The following is a 23,087-nucleotide window of genomic DNA, read 5'->3' as shown; positions in this document are numbered from 1 at the left end:
TCATCAGCCTGCCGCCGCCGGAGATGAAATTTTCTTCCTACTAGCTGCTGTTGGTTGGTGGTTGGGGAGGCCAAAATCACGCGTCTCTCGTACGGTAGAACGCCCACCGTTAAGTTTTACCTCGTCGCCACTATTAAATCCGGGGTTCCGTTAACAAGGAACAACTAAATGACCACTTAGAGTAAACCGGATTTGTTGATTTAACTAAATACTTGGGCTGGACCCGGTTGAACTGGGTAACTACACTTTGGGGTTTCACTCGGGAGCTTTAATAAAAACACTTGTTGTTAGCTTGAGTACTCGATCAGAAAGAACCTCTTGGTTCGATTTATTTATCTTTTGCGTTTGACAGTAGCGTTGCGCAATCAGCTGCGCATACGCATACGCGCTCATCTATTGATAGTGGAATACACTCTAAGTTGTATTCACACAAGTTTACAATATACATTACCAAATTTAATGAATGATAGCTGAAAGTGATATGAGAATTACTGTACGATAATGATTTACTTAATGACATCGAACTTAACGCTTACATGTTAAAAAGACAACCTCACAACAGTAACTACATTTGACGATCTAGGTCGAGGCGGTAGAAGCTATCGATTGTTGCTTGAAGTTCCTGCATATTAATTCCCTCGATTCAGTCGTCTGGAATCGCCGCCATCAGCGAATTCATTGACGCCAAAGACTCGCCCGTCGAGGCAGTTACCTCACTATCACTGTTCGTTTCTTTCCCGTTCAACTTCGGCTTCCGGTCATGTGGCCTGGCAATCGCTCCGTTTTGGCGGCAGAATTCGATAAACTTTTCCCACAACGGATCCAGCCGCAACGTTTCCGGATTACCGATCACAATCATGAGCGATCGCGCCCTGGTAAGCATAACGTTTAGCCGCGCGGCATCGGCCAAGAATCCTACGTTTTTGCACCGAGATCGAACGGTGGAAATAAGCATGATGGCTTTCTCCTTCCCTTGAAACTGCTCGACCGACCCTATTTCGATGTCAGTCCAATCTCGCGATTTGCAGCAATTCTTCAGATAGCGTACTTGCTGAACGTAGGGTGAAACGATACCGATGTCACTCTGCGTTACCGACCTTCCGTTAATTCCTTTGTTCAGCATATCGCCAACGTAGAACATGACCTTCCAACATTCCTTCCGGTTGAACAAGCTGAAGTTGTGCTTGTCCTGTTCCGTTTGGCCATCAACCGGATGCAGAATAATTGGACACTTTCGGTTTGGCAGACGCCACCATCCAACGGCGCGCTCCTGAATGTCGTATGGAGCCTTCGCTTGAAGCATCCCGTTGTAGAATTGCTGGTTGCAAAACTCCAGCAGTTTGGCATGAGAGCGAAAACTCTGACGTAGCTGCGATACAACCTTACCGTTGTATTCGTTCGTCTCCGGATCCTGAGCGTACAAGGGAAGGTTCATCAAACGTTCGAGCATAGACTGACTATGAACGGTTTGCTTGAGTAGCTCGTACTGCAAAACTGGCCCCAGCTGTTTGGGATCGCCCGCTAATACAATGCTGGCGTTGATTTCTTGGTTATGTGTGGCAAGTCCAGCTATCGGAATCAACGAGGTGATCTCCTTAGCACTTCCGCATTCATCGATGAATATATAGCTGAAGTGCTTGGGATTGATTTGCGCCTGCACCAGTCTTCCGGTCATCGTTAGGGTAGTCACCACCACTCGGGAGCCGTAGATGTCCTCATGGCAGATGTTTCCGGTCGAACTTCCAGCCAAGTTGGAAAATTCAACAATATCCCAGTTGATTTCGTCGATCTTTTTGCCGCTGGTACGCGAAAAGTATCGAAAAATGCTGCTGCTCGGGATGACCTGCAGCAGACGGCAAGTCAGTTCATTGGCGGCAAAATTGGACGTGGCCGTCACCAGGATGTTTGCAGTTGGCCGAAGCTTGTAGACTTGGGCTATGGCTTCCACCAGGGTAGAGGTTTTGCCTGTGCCCGGAGGCCCGAATAAGATGTACGGGGCTGGGAACGAAGTCTGGTTGACAATGCTCATGACGGCCACCATCTGCTCTTTGTTGGATGTAATGCCCGGACGGAACCATTCGAAGCTGGAAAACAGAAGGAAGGTAGTGGGAATAAAGTGAAAATAGCATAAAAAGAAGTTATAAAGTCGGCTTTATCGGCGACCAGTCCACAACGAAAAATCTTCCACAAATACAGTAAATATCAGATCTCAATGCATTGGCTTCAAGGTGGCATACGACAGTATCGACAGCTCAGGGTAATGGAAAATCGTCGATGAGAACGGCTTGCCTAGGAAACTAAAAGTCTACACGCTTCAAACTCTTTTAATTTCTCTTCACTTTCCTTTCGTCTATCTCAAGTTCAGTTGTGATTCTCAACTTGAACAGTTCCGGAACACTTGGTTCAAGCTGTTGTGCTAAACTTTTCCACGCAAAAACGGGGAATTTAGCATCTCACCATGCAAAATTCAGCTCAATACTAAAAATCTAGTACTTCGTGTCCTATTTCCAACGATTGTCAGCCGACAGGGTTATTGCAATCTCCAAAGTCAAAATAGGAGAGATCAAAGATGAGGCGATATCAACAGTTTATGGGCGTTTCCCATGAAACAGTGACACATTTCGCGTCATTTAGATCCCATTTAGATCCATCACGAGCTCACTGTACTCTGCGACGACCCCAGCATCCAGAGGTATTAGGATCATCCCGTGGACGAGAAAGAAGCATAACAGCCCGGCAGGATCGAACGGGCTCATCAGGACACGTAACTCTTGTCGCTTTGTGGGATGATCCGTTTCAAGTGCCAGTGTTGTCGGAAAGGTGAACACACCTTCTTCCGGTTTTCAGAACATTTCCTGTGCACGCTCGGTCGAGTTGCCCTTGTCCAACTGGAGACTCCTCTCAGCTGCCGTATCGGATTCCCCGACCCGTGCAAGAACTTCTTCTGAGTTTGACAGACCATTCCACAGGTGGAACCCGCCGAGGGAGTGTACATGTTTACGTCCAAAACTATCTTCACCGCTGCCTCGAGATTGTCTGCACTGTCGAGATAGTCATCCACGTATAGTGCTTTTCGGCGTTTCTATTTCCAACAAACTGTGTCGAACACGGCAAACAGGTTGCTCCAAACGTGGCGACATCCATACGATAGACTATGCTCACGTTCCGCGATCCATACACCGTCCACCCCAGTCGAGACTTGGCCGCAATAGGTTCTCCGGGCCGACCTTCCCGCATCTTCAGCATCGCTGTGACGTGCGCGTTATCATTGCCGAAAAGTATTCGCGTAAGCGCGTTGTCATACCCTCTAATGGGCAACCCCTTCAGGTACGTACGGGAAAGTAGCTGCCAATTCTGTATATCGCAGCGATTGTTGTGATAGGTTCAGTTTTCGAACTGTGCGCACGTCCTTCAAGGCAGATTTACAGTGCCTCTTCTCTTCATAAAGCTCCAAGGCTACTTGTTTAGAATCCGTCTCGACGCGTTTTACGTTGAAAGTCCACTGCAGGCACAATGGAAGTGGTTGCCCAGTTACACCCAACTCCTTTCCGATCTCCTCGTCCATCCATGAAAGGCATACGCGGCCACTGTCCGATTATTGCGATTTGGAAACGTACTGCCCTGTCCGTTGAGTGGTGGTTGGTTATCGCATTTGATCCTTCCGCCTTCGAGTCAGCCTTCGCATTATTTTCGTTTCCTCTCTGCTTCGAGTACAGCAAAGAATGGTGTCGCAGCTGGCATCCGTCGATATCACATGTTCCTGGAATCCTGCAAGGACGTTTCCCATGGATTCTCAAGCAGTTTCGGCATAGGCCCAACTGCCCGGTTAGCTTCCAGCGTTCTTCCAGAGGCTTCTTGGCGAACACGGAACAATTCTTCACCCGATGTACTGAATCTTTGCAAACCAGACAGACTGGACTCGATCGCTCTTCGCCGGCGTCTTCAAAGCTGCTTCCCGTAGAGTACGCTCCGCAGAACGTCTTGTCCTTTCCACCTCTCGCTCCTCGCTGCTGCTGTTGTGGTTGATGCTTTGGGTCGTATTTAATGCAACGTGACGACAGCTGCCGCTCGCACTAGCATTGGCATGTACTGTGAAAATGCCCGGATGTTCGGATCCACGCAGCGTTGCCTCCCCGCATAAACCAAAACCACAGACCATATCAATTGGGGCTCTTGCACTACGACAGTTTATATTGGTTTAGTTGAGACGGTTTTGAATTTAAGTTTCAAAGTTTTTCTAATGTTTTTGTTTATGCTTTAAACACGTCATCCTGTAAACTAATTGAATTCAAAAATCATCATCAAAAATTTTGTTTATCATTTCATTTGTTTATTAGTTAAATGGCTACTAATGTTATGTAAACTCCTTTGTAAAGACGTTTGGAAGACCGGCTCTTTTATTTGGAACATTTGTTCCCATCTGTTTTCATAATCCCATATGCTTGACTAATAAAAATTCGAACTTCTATTAGAACATGCTTATTACCTGAGAAACACACCGCTCCTGTTTTATTTACCTGAATAAGTTTTATCTCTTGAAGGTTTTTTATATGAAGATCCATGCTTTTGTAACAGTGTAATGCAAAAGAACAACCTGTTTCTAAAAGAAGGAAACGTCTCAGATGCAGTTTGGTTGTTAACCAACTTTTTATCAGTGTAACTGGACGCATTTTCTCATTTGTTTAGTTTTTGATTTTTTATTAAATAATGAAGCAATATTTTTATAATCGGTTTTTATACACAGTTAGAGGAAGGATCGAGCTATCTCCTGGAATTTTTCCAGGTGTAAAACTTTTACCAATTTTTCAAAAACCATATTTTTTTAAATTTTATTTCAAAATGGTTTCCATAAAACTGAAAAACATTTTCCACCTGAAAAAAAAATCAGGAGATACCTTGATCCTTCCTCTGTGTACGAAACCCGATTTTGAAAATATTGCTTCGTTATTTAATAAAAAATCAAAAATCAAAAAGTGAGGAAACGCTTCCAGATTCGCCTTAAAATAGAAAATCTACCATAGAGTTAACAGTTCAACTTTCATAAGCTACACAACAATGCCACTCGAAAGAAAAACTATGATTAAAATAAGAAAACATTTCTGTTGTCATTCTCAGGAGTTGGGCCACAAAAAATGTAACACTGTGACTTGAAAGAACTGCCTATTATTAAAAGAAGGAATAATCTCAGAAAGAGTGGCAGTATAAGGAGCAGGAAGAACAACCTTTGTGACAATTAGGACATGATGATCATTCTGCCTAATATTAATTCGGAACATTGTGCATTCGGCTGGACGACGTTCGGCCTAATAGCCGTCGGCCCGACATCACTTCCAAAATATTCCTTTTCTCCTTCCAGGGATGGATATTACGGACATTTTTAGCCTTCAAAAACCACCATATGCAAAATTTGGTTTCCTTTGCTTTTTACTGCTCATGTTATGTTAGGCTCAGTGTACCAGTTATGGCTATTGTACCTCAAATTGGCCATAGTTGATTTTCAGCATTTAACGATGCACATCAACACGAAAAAAAATGTGAACAAAAGGTCATATTCACATAAGATGGAAAAGCTCATTAAAACATCAACATTTGCTACAATTATAGTAAAAATAAATCATTTTTCTTTAAATTTCGGCTCCTTTGCACCTTATTTTGCCATAGTGTACCAGTTATGGCAAGTCCCATAAGGAATGCAAGCAAATAGTGCGAAGTGGAACCAAAATTACAAATGTATCCATAACAGGTACAGGGTGCCTATCATTGGCACACGCCGTAATAAATATCAAAGGCAGTTTTGATATCGTTTCTATATTTTTCCTCTAAAGTATGGAAACTAAGCTATGATTTGACATATTGTTGACTTTCGTAGGTTTTCTTCTTATTTTTGTAGAAATAGTTTTACTTAGGTAGTGTTATAACCGGTACAGCCGCCCTACTTTTTTTGGTTGAATAGTAGGAGGGTCCTGCGAGATGGGGGTCGCACATGACTTTTCAAACATGTGTTGCCTTCAAAACCCATCACATTAATAATTTAGTTCCATTTACTTTGGTCTTCATATTATTCATATTATTCATATTTGTTCTATAAATATTCAGAAAAGTGTTGATTTATTTGTACAGGATATGTCCTTCCAGCGCGGGGAAGGGCCTCAAGCTATCATAAAAACATTTATTGTTCTCTTAAATCTGCACATGGCAAATTAGGTTCGGTTTGTTTAATTGGCTCTTAAGTGATGAAGAATTTTTCGATTCATTTGTTTGACAGCCCCCTCTTTCCAAAAGGTGGAGGCGTCTCAAGTTATCATGAACGCATTTCTTAGCTTCTAAACCCTTTACATGTCAAACATGGTTCCATTTGCTTGATTAGTTCTCGAGTTTGCATTTGAATGGGAGCCCCCCCCTTTCCAAAGACCCTACCATAGTAACGTGTTTTGGCTTCTAAAACTCAAGTTATGCAGTAATTTCCGTTACATTTGTATGGAAACCCCCTTTTCGAGGGGGGAGGAGTCTCACTCTACCATCGGAACATTTATTGCTTTCTAAAACCTCCGCGTAGCAAATTTGTTTTCATTTGCTTGATGAATTGGCCACCACCAAAGAAGGTGTTGAGATAATTCCATATTCTGAATATGCATGCCAAACTGAGCCGAAATCCAAATTTTCATCAATTTTGGTGCCCGGGAACCTATTTAAAAATCAATTTGAAATTTGTATGGGAGCGATTTGTCGAATCACCCCTCGTCCCATTTTGTACTGAGCGGAGCTGTCAAGCAGTTGCCCAGCTGTCAAAAGGTGATTTCAAAAAATCTCTTTGAAATTGATTTTAGATACCAAAATAAAGTTCTAAAAATCTGAAAAAAATCATAGCGGCTCAGAAAAAGGTGCTCTTTTGTTTAAAAATAGAAAATCATTAAATTTATCTTAATTTAAAAACCCAATTCTCGAGTTATTCATTCAGAAATGTCCGTTTCATGTATGATGGAGCCTCCCTTTCCACAGAAAGGAGGGGTCCCACAACACCGGAAGAACATTTGTTTCCTTCTGAATCCTCCCCCCCCCCTCCTTGCCCTTTGCAGGAGCTAAGTGGGCGTTTCGGGAAAACTCTGCTTAGGTAATATAATTATCCTGCATGGTTCTTTAGAGCATACATATATGAAAACTTATTTGCGTCCAATAAGATTTCTTTTGTTGGACCAGCACACGGCTCGGCCCGCGAAACCAGATCAGTTTTTGCGACTTACCGTAACCGATTTCCTTCCCCTGTTGGCCAACCCCCCTCCTACAATGCCCGCTTTCCTGTCGGCCGAGTACAGGCCCAGACACCGCTCACCTTGCCGTCCGGCGAGACTTCCGGCCGCACAGCTCCACAGGAGTCGCTGATCGGTGATCGAACAGCAGCGTTATGTTGTCGATTCGTTTCAGCCCTTTCAAATATGACAATCATTTCAGCGCCGCACTCTAGATTGGATTTGTTTGCGACCGTGTTGAACTCCTCTCCCAGCTCATTTCCGGTTCATTCCTATGGGAGCCCCCCGTTTTAGAGACCGGAGCGGTCTCACACCAAGCCAAAAACCTTCCCCGGCCTCAAACATACCCACATACAAAATTTCACATCGATCGGTTCAGTAGTTTCCGAATGCATAGCGGTCAGACAGACAGACAGACAGACCGACAGACAGACAGACAGACAGACAGACGGAAATTCATTTTTATATATATAGATAATTTAGCTTGGGGTAGTGATAGGACTGATGGCAGGGGTTCCCTGATTATGGACATGATAGATGATCTCAATTTAATTATTTTGAATGATGGGTCTTTCACCAGGGTCGCTGCGCCTCCTGCTCATCATTCATGTATTGATTTATCTATTTGTTCAAATAGTTTATCCTTGAAATCTAATTGGAAAACTATAGATGATCCAAATGGAAGTGATCATTTACCAATTATAATCCAGCTTTCCACGCTAGCCATAATGGCGGATGCCATAAAAAATTTGACAAGATCTGTGCCCTGTGCACTGAACTGAAATTGAAGAAAACAATCTCAGCAAACCTTGAGTTTGCCAAACTTGTTTGTTGATTTTGATGTCACCTAACCAACCGTTGATTTGTAAAAAAAAATATAAAGGCGATACTGAAGGTTTTTCAATTCAGTTTTGTAGCATTTAATTATTTTCTTTTCGTTTTAGATTTAATTGAACTAAGCTTGAATGTGGATCCCGTGAAATAATTTTGGAGCATTATCCATTCAAACGATTCTGATGAGTTGGACTAAGAAATGTGAATTTTCATCGGTCCCCATTGTTGCATAATTTTTTCTTTTGAATCCCAGAATTTTCCCTCAAAAATTGTAACTGAAATCGCCCCAAATACCTAACGAGAAAGAATATGCTTAACCCCGTTACGAATCGTAAAAACACGTGAACTTCTCATGAATGTGAACTCATAAACTGAAATCTCTATCGGAAAGTTAGAAGATTCGCTCCTAAATCAGGCCAAACATTTCAATAGGTCCTATCTGCATTTGAGAGGCTCTCTTGGTTCACTTTCTCTTTCTATTATTGCAAAGTAATGATAGACATTTCAACTATTTTTGCAGTACAAATCAAAAGACGAATGTTTTGACTATCGTTCAATGCAAGGAGACAATCATAATACAAATAAACAGCTGAGATATTAGCGAAAGAGAGGGAAACCAAAGAGAGCCTCTCTTCTGCAGATTGGACCTTTAGACATGTTTGGCCTGAAATGCTCACTGAATGTCATTGGCTATCTTTAATTATAGGATCAAAACCGGAAAAGCTCCGCTCGAGCCACTTCTATGTAACAGACATCTAATCATTTCTAACAAAATAATAGCATGGGTTTCTCTACGCCCTGTCGTGGATCGCGTGGGACTCTATCCTGGTCCGGTGCAATGTCTATTCTCATTACTTGAATGTATTTAATACGTTAAGGAATTTTTCCGGGATAAGTAGAACATAAGCCCACTTAAGGCCCATCTGCAAGCGTTCTTGGGTTTGCATATGACCGTTCTTATGGAATCATGAATATCTTTTACAATTACATTTATTGAAGCGAGAATGTGTTTAGCTCGCGATTTTCTGATTAGCTGACTGGCATTGGGATACGGTTTGAGAACCCCGGTTATAAATTGCCCAATATGGCGTCAAGTGGTAACCCCAATGGTGGGGCACAACCACGGAACGGGGCTCTGCAGGGAGCTAGATCGGACGGTGCACGGGATTCGTGAAAGGTCTGTCAAATAGCGAACATCGATGCGAGTTTTTTTTGGATAAGATTTGTAAAAGTTGTCAGGCTTTGTAGCTTGGTTAGTGATTCGATCCCCATGCTCCAAGGTCGAAAGCCTGCCAAGCAATGGCCTGAGTGTCCTCCAGTGCCAGTCGTGGTGTTCCGAAAGTTTTCACCCATGGGCAGTTGCCACCGCTTTGCGCCACCTTTATCTTCGGGGTGGTAAGTGGAGTTCCTGGAGCACATCCTACTGCTGGCGTCCATTTTCGTTTCTCTACCGACACCGTGGTCAGTGCTGCATCTACCACGATACTGTAGCCACAGTCGTAGCTCGCCATTGTTGATCGCCACACGACTTCCCCCCCCCCCCGGCACACGTGGCCGCTGAAGCCTCCGCTGCCACGGTTCGTCAACAACGCGGTCAGTCCGCAATTCTTTAACGTCCGCGGATCCCTCTCAAGCTTTGCACGCGACCACCGAAGCTGTCGTTGTCCCGGAAGACCGTTATTACCGACATCCGTAGGAACATCCCAGAAACGTGCGTGGCTGACTGCCTTCGTGGATAACTCCGCATGCCACCGACTTGACCTCCTGACATTTTCGCAATACGGATACGGACGCTGACTGAAACTTATGTAGTAATCCTTAAAATAAGAAAAATCGTAAATTATGGAATTTAAAGAAAAAATGGAAGCAAAAATATCACGTCTGACAGGTAACAACAAAACGGCTAATTTTAGATAGCACAGCTTGCTGAGAATATTTTCTTCAATTTCAGTTCAGCGTGGGGCACAGTTCTTGTCAAACATTTTTATGGCATCCGCCATTATGGCTAGCGTGAAAAGCTGGATTAGTATTCATAGTCCTTTTCGAGATCATTCTTGTCAAATTCCACACATTCCTGATTTGACTAAAAATGTTGATTGGGATAAATTTTCGGATTTAGTTTCTTGTAGTTTGAATAATTTCAATAACTCACTTGATCCTGTTCAAAATTATAATAGTTTTTCAAAATTATTAGTAAATTGTTTACAGAAATCTCAAAACAAAAAATGGCCGATGCAAATATTTAATTTGTTTTATGTCACCCCCCCTTCAAAAATCCCAAAATATTGAAGGGGCGAAAAAAAAACATGGCGTCCCATGACTCCATTTTCAATAGAAGTTTTTTTTACAAGCAACTATTTTTCAATAGTTAAAAAATATTTTTTCAATAGTTGGTAATTTTTTTAATTTTTCAATAGTTTTTTTTTTGTTTATTCCTTATTTATTTTTGTCCCCCCCCTCGTACCTGATGAGAGGTCTCGGACATAAAAGAAAAATAATAATTGCATCGGCCTAATTTGAATTCCTTTAAAAATAAAAATCCTTCCTTTTGGTGGGATAATGATTGTACTGTGGCAATGCAGAATAAATCTATGGCTTTCAAAACTTTTCGTCGGTCGGGTTCCAGGGAGCATTATATTTTATATCGTAAAAGTGAAGCTCAGTTCATTAGAGTAACCAAATTCAAAAAAAGAAATTATTGGAGAAATTTTGTCGAAAATCTTGATTCTGAAACCTCTTTGTCTAAGTTGTGGTCTGTTGCTCGTAATTTGAGAAATTATAATGCTTCTGCCCCTGATATTTCGGAATATTCCGAAGAATGGATTGATAAGTTTGCTTCGAAGATTTGTCCTGATTTCGTTCCTCCCTTTATTAAATTTAAAACTCATCAAACTTATAATTATTTTCCTGAACTTTGCATTGAATTCTCTATTGAAGAAATGGAATTAGCATTGTCAATTACAAATAATACTGCACCTGGTATTGACAACATAAAATTTATTTTGTTGAAAAACTTGCCAATTGATGGGAAGTTACATTTGCTTTCTCTTTATAATTCGTTTTTATTACAAAATATTTTTCCTTTAGAATGGCGTTTTATTAAGGTAGTTAGTATTTTAAAGCCTGGAAAAAATCCATCGTTAGTTGATAGTAGAAGACCAATTAGTTTACTATCTTGCCTTCGTAAATTGATGGAAAGAATGATTTTAAACCGTCTTGAATTATGGGCCGAAAAAAATAACATTTTTTCATCCTCTCAATATGGGTTTAGGAAAGGTCGCGGAACTCGTGATTGTGTTGCGTTGTTGGCCTCTCATATTGAACTATCTTTCAATAGAAAACAAGATGTAGTTACTACATTTCTAGATGTTTCTGGTGCTTACGACTCTGTTTTAATTGATTTACTGTTTGAAAAGATGAATAATTGTAAAATCCCTTTATTTCTTTCAAATTTTTTGTGTAATCTCTTTTCTTTTAAAATAATGCATTTTTTTCATAACGGGTCCTCTAGATTGATTCGTAACAGTTATTTTGGACTCCCACAAGGCTCTTGCTTAAGTCCTTTTCTTTATAATTTATTCACCAGAGATATTATATCCGTTATTCCTAATGGATGTTATTTAATTCAGTTTGCTGATGATAAAGCAATTTCTATCAGTGGCAAGTGTAGAGAAGTAATTCGGCACTATATGCAAAGCGCGTTAGATAATATTGATTCGTGGGCCCATGATAATGGTTTTACTTTCTCAGTTCAAAAAACCAAATTTATTTTATTTACCCGCAAGCTATCTCCAGTTGATATTCATTTGTTTTTCAACAATCAGCAAATTGATCAAGTTTTTGAGTATAAATATTTGGGCATATGGTTTGATTACAAATTAAGATGGAGTAATCATATTCAATATGTTCAACAAATTTGTTCAAAAAGAATTAATTTTCTTCGGATGATTACTGGAACATGGTGGGGGGCCCATCCCAATGATTTAATTTCTCTTTATAAAACTACTATTCGTTCTGTTATGGAATATGGTTGTTTTGCATTCGGAAGTGCCGCTCAAACTCATTTAGTCAAACTTGAAAAAATTCAATTCCGTTGCCTAAAAATTTGTCTTAAATTATTGAATTCTACTCATTCTAAATCCGCTGAAGTTTTAGCTGGTGTAATTCCACTCAAAATTCGTTTTCATGAAATTAATTGTAAATTTTTATTACAATGTTTTGCGAACAATCATCCAATTATTGAAATACTGAAATCCATATTTCAAATTAATTCCTCTAGTAGAATTTTAGGCTCATTTATTTATTGTTCTGCTGAAAATATTTTACCAGATTCCTCACCTGGATTTTATGATTTCAATATGCAGGTTCACTCTTTTCGTCCATGTATTGATTTTTCATTGTATGAAGAATTAAAACTTATTCCTTTTTACTCACGCATTCATTTTGCCCACTTGTTATTTGATCGTAAATTTACTGGAGTTGATCTTGAACAAATTTATTTTACTGATGGCTCTTTGATTGGAGAGGTAGCAGGTTTTGGTGTGTTTAATCATTTTCAAACACATTTTTTCAAATTGGATAATCCTTGTTCTATTTATGTAGCTGAGTTGACAGCTCTTTATTTTGCTTGTACTTTGATTCAAACTTGTGCGCCAAATATTTATATGATTTGTTCTGATAGCTTTAGTTCGCTATTGGCTTTGGATTCTATTAACTTTAATTTAAAAACTCATCGCTTAATATTTACTATTAAAGAAATATTGTTGAATTTATATTCTCAAGGATACATCATAAAATTTGTATGGGTTCCAGCTCATTCTAAGATTTATGGCAATGAACAAGCCGATTATTTGGCAAAATTGGGCGTTTTACGTGGAATAACCTACAACCGTGTAATTTTACCCTTTGAGCATTTTCCTAAACTAAAGAAAACATCTATGATTGAGTGGCAAAATTCTTGGAATTTAAGTGATCAAGGACGATATTGTTATTCTATTTGTCCAAGGGTTAAAAAAATTCCTTGGTTTAAACATCTACCTGTTGGGCGTAATTTAATTTGTTGTTTTTCTAGACTCATTTCCAATCATTACATTTGTAATTGTTATTTGTACCGCATCAATATCAATGACTCTAATCTTTGCTATTGTGGCGTATCATATGAGGACATAGACCACATTGATTGTTTTGAATTGTTCAAGGTTCAATTTACCAAGGCAGATATTTTTTGATCGAATATCCAATTTGGGTTCAACTATCCCTATATCTATTCGTGATGTTTTAGCTCAGAAAAATGTTCCAATTTTGAAACTCATTTATAAATACTTAATGGATATTTCTTATTCGGTTTGAAACTTTCTGCTGTTTTTTTTTCTTGCCTTTTCATTTTCAGATACCTTGTTTTTTGAATGTTTTCCTTTGCCCGCACTGATGCTTCAAGCTTCGCCTTCGGTTGAGATGGATTCCTTGAATGATCTCGGCTCCGACATGGAATTCCTCCGGATGAGCCTAATTTTAATATATAGTATTATAACGTTAATTTGAAAAGATATAGAGGTTTTGCGCCCTTTTGAGGAAGATTTCAAATGGAAATCACTCAAGGGGGCTTTTCCCTCTTCCAAAATTTACATTTAAAAATAAATAAATAAACCGTTATGAATAAAGCGTGCGTTTGGGGGTACCGATAATTTGAAATTTATTGAATTTAAAAAAACAAACAAAAACACACAATTAATATTAATAATCAATTTGGAATTACTTTTTTAATGCCAGTTAGTTAAGAGATCATCTTTAATCAACAAAATTGTTATGAAAGTTCAGCATGAAAGACACTGCATTGGCTCGGAACAAGGTTCGGAACTTGGTTCGGAAACACTTTCTAGGTGTCGTTTAAGGTGTCGATTGAGTACGATGATTTTGATGTTGAAGTCCGGAACAATCATAACTGTAGCTTTTATATTGAATCCTGCCGCGGGGGTAAGCACTGAGCATCCCTGTATGATCGGAATTCTCTTGATTCGAATCTTCCTTCAGATCACCTTTGAAATAAATATTATCGGTAAATTTTCCGCTCTTAAATACTGAAGCGCTAGAAATATGATGAAACACTTACCTTCACATACGATTATTAGAACGCACACCTTCGTTTGATTTGATTCGTCTTTTTGATCCTTGAACTGGCAAATAACTTTAAATTAAAAGAAAACAGCACATCAGAACAATCCAGAGGAGCTAATGAAAACAAACATGGCTACCGATCACCTCGGATAATGCTGTGCTGCCAGACAGACCAGACAAAGTTGATGGACATCAGCATCTATGGTACTTCTAATGTTTGGAAAAGTCTCTTCACAGTGGGATAATTCCCAACAGTAAATGGACAATAGTTGATGATGAACTTAATGCCTGCAATATTGTTCTACCATATTGTCTATCCGGTTGGAATCAAGACCGACATTCAATCAAAAATTGCCATTTTCTTGATCCACAAGTGTCGCAACTGTTTCGCATCTAGTGCGCTGTGTTGCTGACAACAACGGGAAGGATGCGCACTACTTTTGGCATGATTAAAAAACGTCGCGAGTTGGGTCGCGTCGCGACTTGATTGTGCGAAGTCCGGTTTGGTGGCGGCCCGACAATAATTAACAGACCATACGCGAAATGTATGATAAATAGGTGACAACAAAAATAATGGTAATGTTAATTTTCGAACCGTTTTAGGTGCGGTAAATTTCTATGCGGGTCTACAGCAACCAGTCCAGCATCATGTTAGCTGCTAGCTTATTAACCAACTCGAACAACATCGGATTGTTACGATGAGCCCAGGGAGAACGACACTAGTTTTGCAAAGGCAAAAAAAAAAACAAAAAAGCAGAACTTTTGCGGGTTTTACTGGTTTTTTCGGCTTTTTTTAGTGCTCGGCTTGACAAAACTAGTGTCCCAGCAAACACAAAGTCTTATATAATGTTGAATAAGATGCTAAAGTGGAGCCCATATGCGTATATGCTTCCAATTAATCGCGTGTAAAGTGTGCGTATGTCGCCTCCATTTTTGCATTCTATTCAACATCATACGCGATCGTGTATTGACTGGGGTCGCTCCCCCTGGATGAGCCTGATGTCCGCCTACCTCCAGGAGGTGATCGATGAGGTTTTGCACCGCCATGCTATATCCGATCAAAGTCTCGAGCCCATCCTGTTTCGGCGCTGGAGCCCCAAGGACTTTCTGCAACAACGTATGGTTTAATAGGTCCAGTCTACCATACAGCGCCTCAAGGATAGCTAAATATAACGTGCAGAACGGCTGCAGGAACAAGCAAACGACTACGCACTGCGTCAAGTGCATTCCCCTTCAAACTGCGCTGCAGTCTGGCCAAGTTCTCTGCATGTGAATATTCACACGCTTAGGTTGTGTTAGTGAAAGAGCTGGTGAACAGTGGCGAGTCTTCTGGGTTTCCGGTAAATGTGGGTTTTTTTTTTCCTGTAGGGGTACACAACCACTGCGACCATTAATTGATCTATTGTGGTAAGACCCAGTTGCTTTATGCAGTACATTAGTACACTCACTAGTATTAAGAACTAGCGATTGTTTTTTTTTTAGGCCTGCATTATACCCCAGTCTGGAATAGCTTCCAAAATGAAAGCCACTACTTTCTTGGGATTTATATTCCACCAGATATCTCGCTGCTTGTGTCGCGCCGCGTAGTGCTCGTAAAAATCAGAAATCAAAACGCGTTCGAAGTGATATTTCGCAGAACATTCGATATTTTATAGGCTTAGTTTGCGATTTGTGTAGAAGTTTTTCGATAGTTGGAGAAGGGGGAATTCCAATTCAGAGCAAAAAAGGTAAGATTACGCGATACTTGTTAATCGGCTGACGGTAGCACCCCATTCGGCTTCGTTCATGTGGAATGCGTAGCACCATCTTGAGAGACGAAGTAACAGCAACAAGAAGAAGGTCGTGCACACAGTGTTTGTTGTGGAAACTTGCACGATGTTGCAGTGTTGCCAAAACTTTTGCGATGGATTTTTAGTTTAACCCTCTAATATCCAACCCCACCTTTAGACGGAGTATAGTTTGAGCATTTTTCTAATTGTTGTTTCGTGGAAAATCAAAATTTTTATATTTTTGGCAGATATTTAGGACTGTTTTGTCTATCACAAAATGGTTTTTGGTGTATTTAAAAGCGTATTTACATTTTTTTTAAAATTATTGAAAAATTGATGTTTTAGTCACCTTCTAGAAGTAATTGTTTATTTTGTATTGAACCGCTACAAATAACATATTTTTATTTTTTCCCAAATCATTCTATCCTAGTTTTGTAGTTTAAGGGAATCGAATACACTCTAAAATTAGTTTCCTTAAAATTACACGGAAAATAAAATTTTCTATGAAAAAAAATAAAAATATTTTAACAATAATCATAAAATCTCAAAATGTTTTCATCTGAAAAAATCCGTACCCCAAATAGGCTTCCAGGAAAAATATAAAACTGTGGGGATGTCAAAAAATAAAAATTAGAAAAAAACAAAAACTGAAATTCACGAAATCGAGAATTAAAAAGAATCATCTTCCAAAACATGTTTAAATCGATTTTAGATGACGAAAAATGATATTTAGATCAAAATCAAAAATTTGGGTATAAGAGGGTTACACTCAGGAAAATTGCCTCATACTTAATGGCAAATATCCATGTGCCAAACCACATCCAAAGTATATGCAACCAATACCCGATTACGCAGGCAAATTAGCGCATGAATAGTATGTGCTCTAAATTGTATGAGTCGCTGCTGTATGGTGCCTCATCAAAAATATGAGTCGCACTAATGGAAAACATTTGTTTACCCCCATTTCAAAAATCCATGTCCCGGACACATAGAAGGAATTAAGATTTTTTTCCCAGTGTAAGAAATGAAATTTATTATCAGGATTTATCCCAAGAACTCCACAAGAGCTCTCAGCATATACCGTAGTTGTTTTCGCGGAATTTCGGTTAGTGTTCTCTAGGGATACCTCTTGAAGGTGTTATTCTCGGCATTTCTACTAAAGCTCCTCCAACGGTTTCAAGGAGTTTTTCATTAATTTTCTGCAGAAATTTTTTCTGGGATTTCTTCCGAAGTCTCTCCTGTGATTGTTTCAAGAAATTTAGCTTTTTTCTATAGTTTCTCTCTGGATTTCTACAGAAGTTTCAGCTGGTATATTTCCCATAAGTCCTCGCGGGATTTCTTTTGAGATTTCTCTCGAAGCTTCTGAGAGAAAGATTCCTTCCTGTGTTGATCCTGGGATGTCTCTTATAGTTTTTCAGAATTTATCTGTAGAGAAATGCGGGAATAATACAAAAAAATGGAAACTTTAATAAGATTATGATTAAGCCATATAAAGCAGTCGAAAACGCATTGTTTTCAAAACAATGCGTTTTCGACTGCTTTATATGGCTTAATCATAATCTTATTAAAGTTTCCATTTTTTTGTATTATTCCCGCATTTCTCTACATTATCCTGAAATTTCTTCTAAAAGATGTTTTAGAAAGTCTTCTGGGATTTTTGCAGGAGCTACTGCTGGCTGGTGTCTCTCATATAGTTCACGCCGCATTTTTTTTTTCGAATAGTTGCTAAGGCTTTTCCTTGTAGTTCATTATATAATTTCTTGCAATGATCCATCTGAGATTATTTTCTTACAAATTTTCTCTGGATTATTCCCAGACCTCTTCCCGGATTCTCTACCAGAAATTATCCCGAAATTCTGGATCCTCCTCTTTAGCATTTCTTCAAAAATTGCTCCCGGAGTTCTTGCAGGATTTTTTTAAAGAGTTTTTCTCGGAATATCTCCAGAGATAACTCACAAGATTTCTTGTAAGATAGGGGTAGGCGGGGCATTATGGACACCCGGGGCAGAATGGACACCCTCAATATTTTGAAATATGTGAACTTTTTTGAACTTTTAATGAATGGAGAATATAGTTCATTTGTCTAAAACGTAGTTTCAGGAAATAAACATTCGAAATTAAAATTATACTTGATTTTACACAAGAAAGTTGCGTCCTCCGTTTTTTGTGCATGGAAATTATAATTTTCACACCATCTAAAATAAGATTTAGTGATTAATTTATTGCAGGTAGATTAAAACCTGATATTTCTAGAACACATGCAAGTAGTTTTGCTGTATCTACATGCTTAACATGTTTATATTTTCTTCTTTATTATATCAAAAATCAAGTTTGGAAATATCTTCTGCTGCCGGGGCAAAATGGACAATCACCTTTTTGAAAGAAGCGGCAAGGGAAAAATATAACCTAAATCACAAACCAACCAAATTCTTCGATTTCAGTATATTTTCGGTTAAATGTTCACAATAGTAGACATAGGGTGAAACAAATTGGTCAAAAAACGACAGCAGTGGAAAATAGTTTTTCTAGGCACAGCTGTACATGCCGACAAAAACGAAGCTTTATCCAAAACAGCCTGAATTTAAATTAACTGAACAAAAATGAACTACTTCGGCGTATTATTCATCCATAACAGTTGTTTTGTAATGAAATGACTTTATAGGTGTAAATAATGTACGAAATTCGTAAAAGTCTCATGGTGTCCATATTGCCCCATGGGGGTGTCCATTCTGCCCCGTATGCTTGAAGACGGTCATGAAAAACTAACATTTTTCATAACATTTTTTGAAGTGGATAAATCATTTTTCCTCGTGAGCTTTCTTATGCAATAGATGCTAAATAGACTTTAAAAGGATACATGTATCAAAAACTAAACTTTTTTGACATCTTGCCAGGTAAAGTTGGCAAAAACCTTAGGGTGTCCATATTGCCCCGCCTACCCCTATTTCCGGAGAAATATTCGAGAACCCGGCCAAATTTTGCGAAAATCTCTGTACAGATTATTGGAGAAATCTCGAGAGGAACTACGAAAGAAATCCTGAGAGAACTGGGACATCTCGGAAAAAAGTTCTGGGCCTAATCTCAGAAGGAAATAATTAGGAAATTTAAGGAGGAACTCTGAAAACCTCTAAAAGTATGTAATCCCGGGAGAAACTACGTGCAAAATCTCACAAGGAAATCCACAATAAATATCTGAAAACTGTCTCTGGAAGAACTTCTGCTCAAAATCCTAGCGAAATTCTTGGAGAACTTTACCGAAACTTCTAAGAGAAATTCCTGGAAGAACTTTGGAAAAAAATTGGAAAGACCTCCGGGAGGAAAAACTCTGAGAGAAACTGGAAATGAATTGAAAGGAGAAATTCTGGTAGGATTTGAGGGAAGAATCATGGGTAGACTTTCGAAATCTCAACATAACTACACCACCAGCACAGAATACAAACATCCAAGTTCAAATTCATAACTGTGTATGGAATTTAACGGTCATACAGTCTGTGGAATTGGAATTACTAATTGAACTCCTGAATGTTTTTTCTTGATTTTTTAAAGTATTTGGAAGTGAAAGTGTCAAATCAATGTTTTTTCATTAACCAAAACAAAAATTGGGAAAGTTTAGAAATATTCCAGTTTTTGCAATATATTCAAAAGAGTTTTGTTGTGCGGTAGTTCGGCAGCAGCAAAGCTTCGCGCGCTTGCTTTGCTAGATTTTTGCGATTTCTTCTTCTCTGCGGGGCTCCGACGACGACGACGGGACGCCAAGCAGTCAGTAGTGTGCGGTAGTTCGGCAGCAGCAAAGCTTCGCGCGCTTGCTTTGTAAGATTTTTGCGATTTTTTCTTCTCTGCGGAGCTCCGACGACGACGACGGGATGCCAAGCAGTCAGTAGTGTGCGGTAGTTCGGCAGCAGCAAAGCTTCGCGCGCTGGCTTTGTTAGATTTTTGCAATTTTTTTTTCTTCTCTCGGCGGGGCTCCGACGACGACGACGGGACGCCAAGCAGTCAGTAGTGTGCGGTAGTTCGGCAGCAGCAAAGCTTCGCGCGCTGGCTTTGCTAGATTTTTGCAATTTTTTTTTTCTTCTCTCGGCGGGGCTCCGACGACGACGGGACGCCAAGCAGTCAGTAGTGTGCGGTAGTTCGGCAGCAGCAAAGCTTCGCGCGCTGGCTTTGCTAGATTTTTGCAATTTTTTTTTCTTCTCTCGGCGGGGCTCCGACGACGACGGGACGCCAAGCAGTCAGTAGTGTGCGGTAGTTCGGCAGCAGCAAAGCTTCGCGCGCTGGCTTTGCTAGATTTTTGCAATTTTTTTTTTCTTCTCTCGGCGGGGCTCCGACGACGACGGGACGCCAAGCAGTCAGTAGTGTGCGGTAGTTCGGCAGCAGCAAAGCTTCGCGCGCTGGCTTTGTTAGATTTTTGCGATTTTTTCTTCCCTGCGGGGCTCCGACGATGACGACGGGATGCCAAGCAGTCAGTAGTGTGCGGTAGTTTGGCAGCAGCAAAGCTTCGCGCGCTTGCTTTGTTAGATTTTTGCGATTTTTTCTTCTCTGCGGGGCTCCGACGACGGGACGAAGTGTGCGGTGGACGCGTCGTGGCTCGAGCCGGTTCCGAATTTTTCGCTTTCCGTCGGCGCTACTTCCCAATACACTTTTAGTGGATAATAAATATTTTTTTTTTTTGCATTAACACAAAAGAGTGGAAAATGATAGTTCGGGCTCGCCGGTCGAGAAAAAAAATCCGGGCGCCGACAAGTGAGTCGCGTTCAGTGTATTTCTGTGTGGAATAGACTAAAGGTCTCTGCTCCCTAGTGGAGTGGAGACGCGCGATAGAATTTCCTTTTTGGCTAGTTCTTGCGTCGAAAAGTGGTCGATTGTTAACGGCGGTTTGTGTATATTGATCCATTGTCAAATCATATCACCAACCATAGGTGACTCCCGGACTGACAATGTACCTTACCCTACTAACAAAAAATTCCTTCCTGAGACAAACGTGGAGATGCAGCGATTCGCGGTCTTTTTAACAACGTTTGTCTTACTAACATTCCCTCCCATCCTCGATGACCGTAAGGACGTGGCCGGCGCCGTTATTGACCTTATTAAAGTTGAGAGCTCTCGAACTGTGTACATTGAGAATAGTAAGCTAGTCCCAAGCCCTATTCATTGGTTCCTTGTGCAATTTCGATTGCTCTGGTCAATCACGGAGTAGCAACTACGAATTGTGCGGTCATCAATGCTCATGCTCATGCTCATGCTCATTTATATTCCACCAGATATCTCGGGGATGCATGATGCATCCACCGAAATAACGTTCTCTCTTCTTAAAGAGAAAACTACACTCACAAAGTAGATGTTCCGAGGTTTCAGAGTTGAAACCACAGAACCGACATTCTTCTGATTGAGGGCATGTTGAAAGAACGCCGGACAACAAACATGCAAAGTTGGTGTTCGCTACTAATCCGGTTGGCACGAAAAGAGGTGGAGCGTAGGGACAGAGAGAACGATGGGGCGGATCAGATAGAGAGAGAGAGAGATCAGGCGAGCGTTGGTCGTGACCGGACGTTCGGACAGATTTCCTTAACTTACGGTGCAATCCCAATTGTGTCACACACATATCCATGCGACTTACCTGTCAATAGCCTCCACAGGACCGCCGGTAACTGCCGTGGGAAAGCAAATTTGCTCGACCAGCGGCTCCTTCATCAGTACCACCGCGGTTTGCTCCAGCTGAAACGTGGATCGGTCCACGTGGAACACGACTCGTGTCACATCATCGATATCAACTCGCTTTTCCACGAGGATTACGATCATCTCCGCGGTAATTTTCGAAATATATCCGAACACATTTTTGGACTTTTCTTCTTTGACGAATTGTACCCTGACGTCTTCACTCAGCAGGGACGGTCTTACGGCGAATTGTTCAATCTGGAAAATTGATATTTTTGTAGATAGGTAAGTGCTATGAGGGTACATCCTAGATCATTTACCGAAATGTTGTAATGCAGCGGAGATTCCGTCGCTTGGATGACTGGTTTCTGAAGTGTGTATTTGCCGAACTCCTGCAGCAGGTGATGCAGTTCGATTTGATTTAGAAGATCAATTTGTTGGCCGTAATTGCTCGGCGAAAACTCCTGCTTGGACGTTTCAATTAGTTCCAGAAGATCTTTCTGCATAGATGAATCATCGATCTTGGAGTGGTTCGTGTACATGGCCGAAACTAATGGCGATATTATAAATGGGCGCAATTTTGTCAGATTGAACTCGGTCCTACAAAGAGAACATTTAGAATATGTACTGGTATCATACCACAGTAAATACCTCTTGCTGTTAACCTTCGACTCATCCTCCGTAAGGCGATACTGTTCGATGATCAGCTTACAGTGCTCTTGGGAATTATCATCCCCCGACTTTCCCTTCAAAATTACACGATAGGTTCGGCCGACCGTTAGCACCATCTCTTCGACTGTGACGATATCCTTGCTGATACCCTTTTCGAGCGCTGCTCCTAGAAGCACCGGCTTTTTGACTAATATTTTCACAAGCTTTCCGTCGGCATCGAAAACAAGGACCGAATCCAACCAGACCGGTACGTCACTTCGGTTTCCGACGCCAATTTGAAAGGTCGAAACTCGGGTTTGCTTCACGGTGAGATGGAATGTTTGGTTCTCGGATGATGTTGGCTCACTCTCAAACATCTCGGGACAAATGGGACAATCCTTCAGCGGATATAACTGGTTATTGCATTGCAGCGATTCTATAATCGTTCCGGCAAACTTGATGTCCCACCGGTGATACAGGGTTGGGCACTTTCCACCGTTGATAGGAGGTTCGGATGGGCGCGACTTTCGTTCGTCATCCTGTTTTGTTGCGGAGTTTTTAGGCGCCATCGTTCCAAAACACTCGATATTACTAACACTGGAAGGGAAATTGACGAGCACCAACTACCGGAATTGGCTTGGGATGGAACAACCGGTTTCCGCCGTAAGCAAAACCTAGAGCAAAACGAGCGAGTTGTTTACATTCGTCGATGCGCGCCACTGGTACACACTCGTTTACATTTGCACACATCGGGCGGAAATTAACATTTTGTCTGAAGCACGCTCAAAAATTCGCGACTACGAAGTTGTCGAATGCTTGGTCG

General features: G+C 40.6%; 1 protein-coding gene across 1 annotated transcript; it reads right to left on the bottom strand.

The window, feature by feature from the left end:
• Positions 1-456: 456 nt before the first annotated feature.
• Positions 457-22,932, bottom strand: LOC109410735 (putative helicase MOV-10). Its single transcript, XM_019684250.3, has 4 exons — positions 22,265-22,932; positions 21,934-22,213; positions 21,576-21,871; positions 457-2,084 (listed from the first exon to the last, which is right to left on the bottom strand). Exons 1-4 carry the CDS (start codon positions 22,831-22,833, stop codon positions 644-646), a joined length of 2,586 nt encoding a protein of 861 aa, XP_019539795.2. The 5' UTR covers positions 22,834-22,932; the 3' UTR covers positions 457-643.
• Positions 22,933-23,087: the final 155 nt, after the last annotated feature.

This window comes from Aedes albopictus, chromosome 3 (assembly GCF_035046485.1).
Source record: "Aedes albopictus strain Foshan chromosome 3, AalbF5, whole genome shotgun sequence".
Taxonomy (NCBI): Eukaryota; Metazoa; Arthropoda; class Insecta; order Diptera; family Culicidae; genus Aedes; species Aedes albopictus.
Note: the sequence above shows the minus strand (reverse complement) of the source record. Positions and strands in the feature narration are given on the sequence as shown.

Excerpts from the sequence above, each read along its gene's own strand:
- LOC109410735 (XM_019684250.3), bottom strand. The coding sequence starts at position 22,833 with ATGGCGCCTAAAAACTCCGCAACAAAACAGGATGACGAACGAAAGTCG. Across the intron at positions 22,214-22,264 it reads TCGAAGGTTAACAGCAAGAG|GACCGAGTTCAATCTGACAA; the intron begins GTATTTACTGTG and ends TTCTCTTTGTAG. Across the intron at positions 21,872-21,933 it reads CGCTGCATTACAACATTTCG|ATTGAACAATTCGCCGTAAG; the intron begins GTAAATGATCTA and ends TCAATTTTCCAG.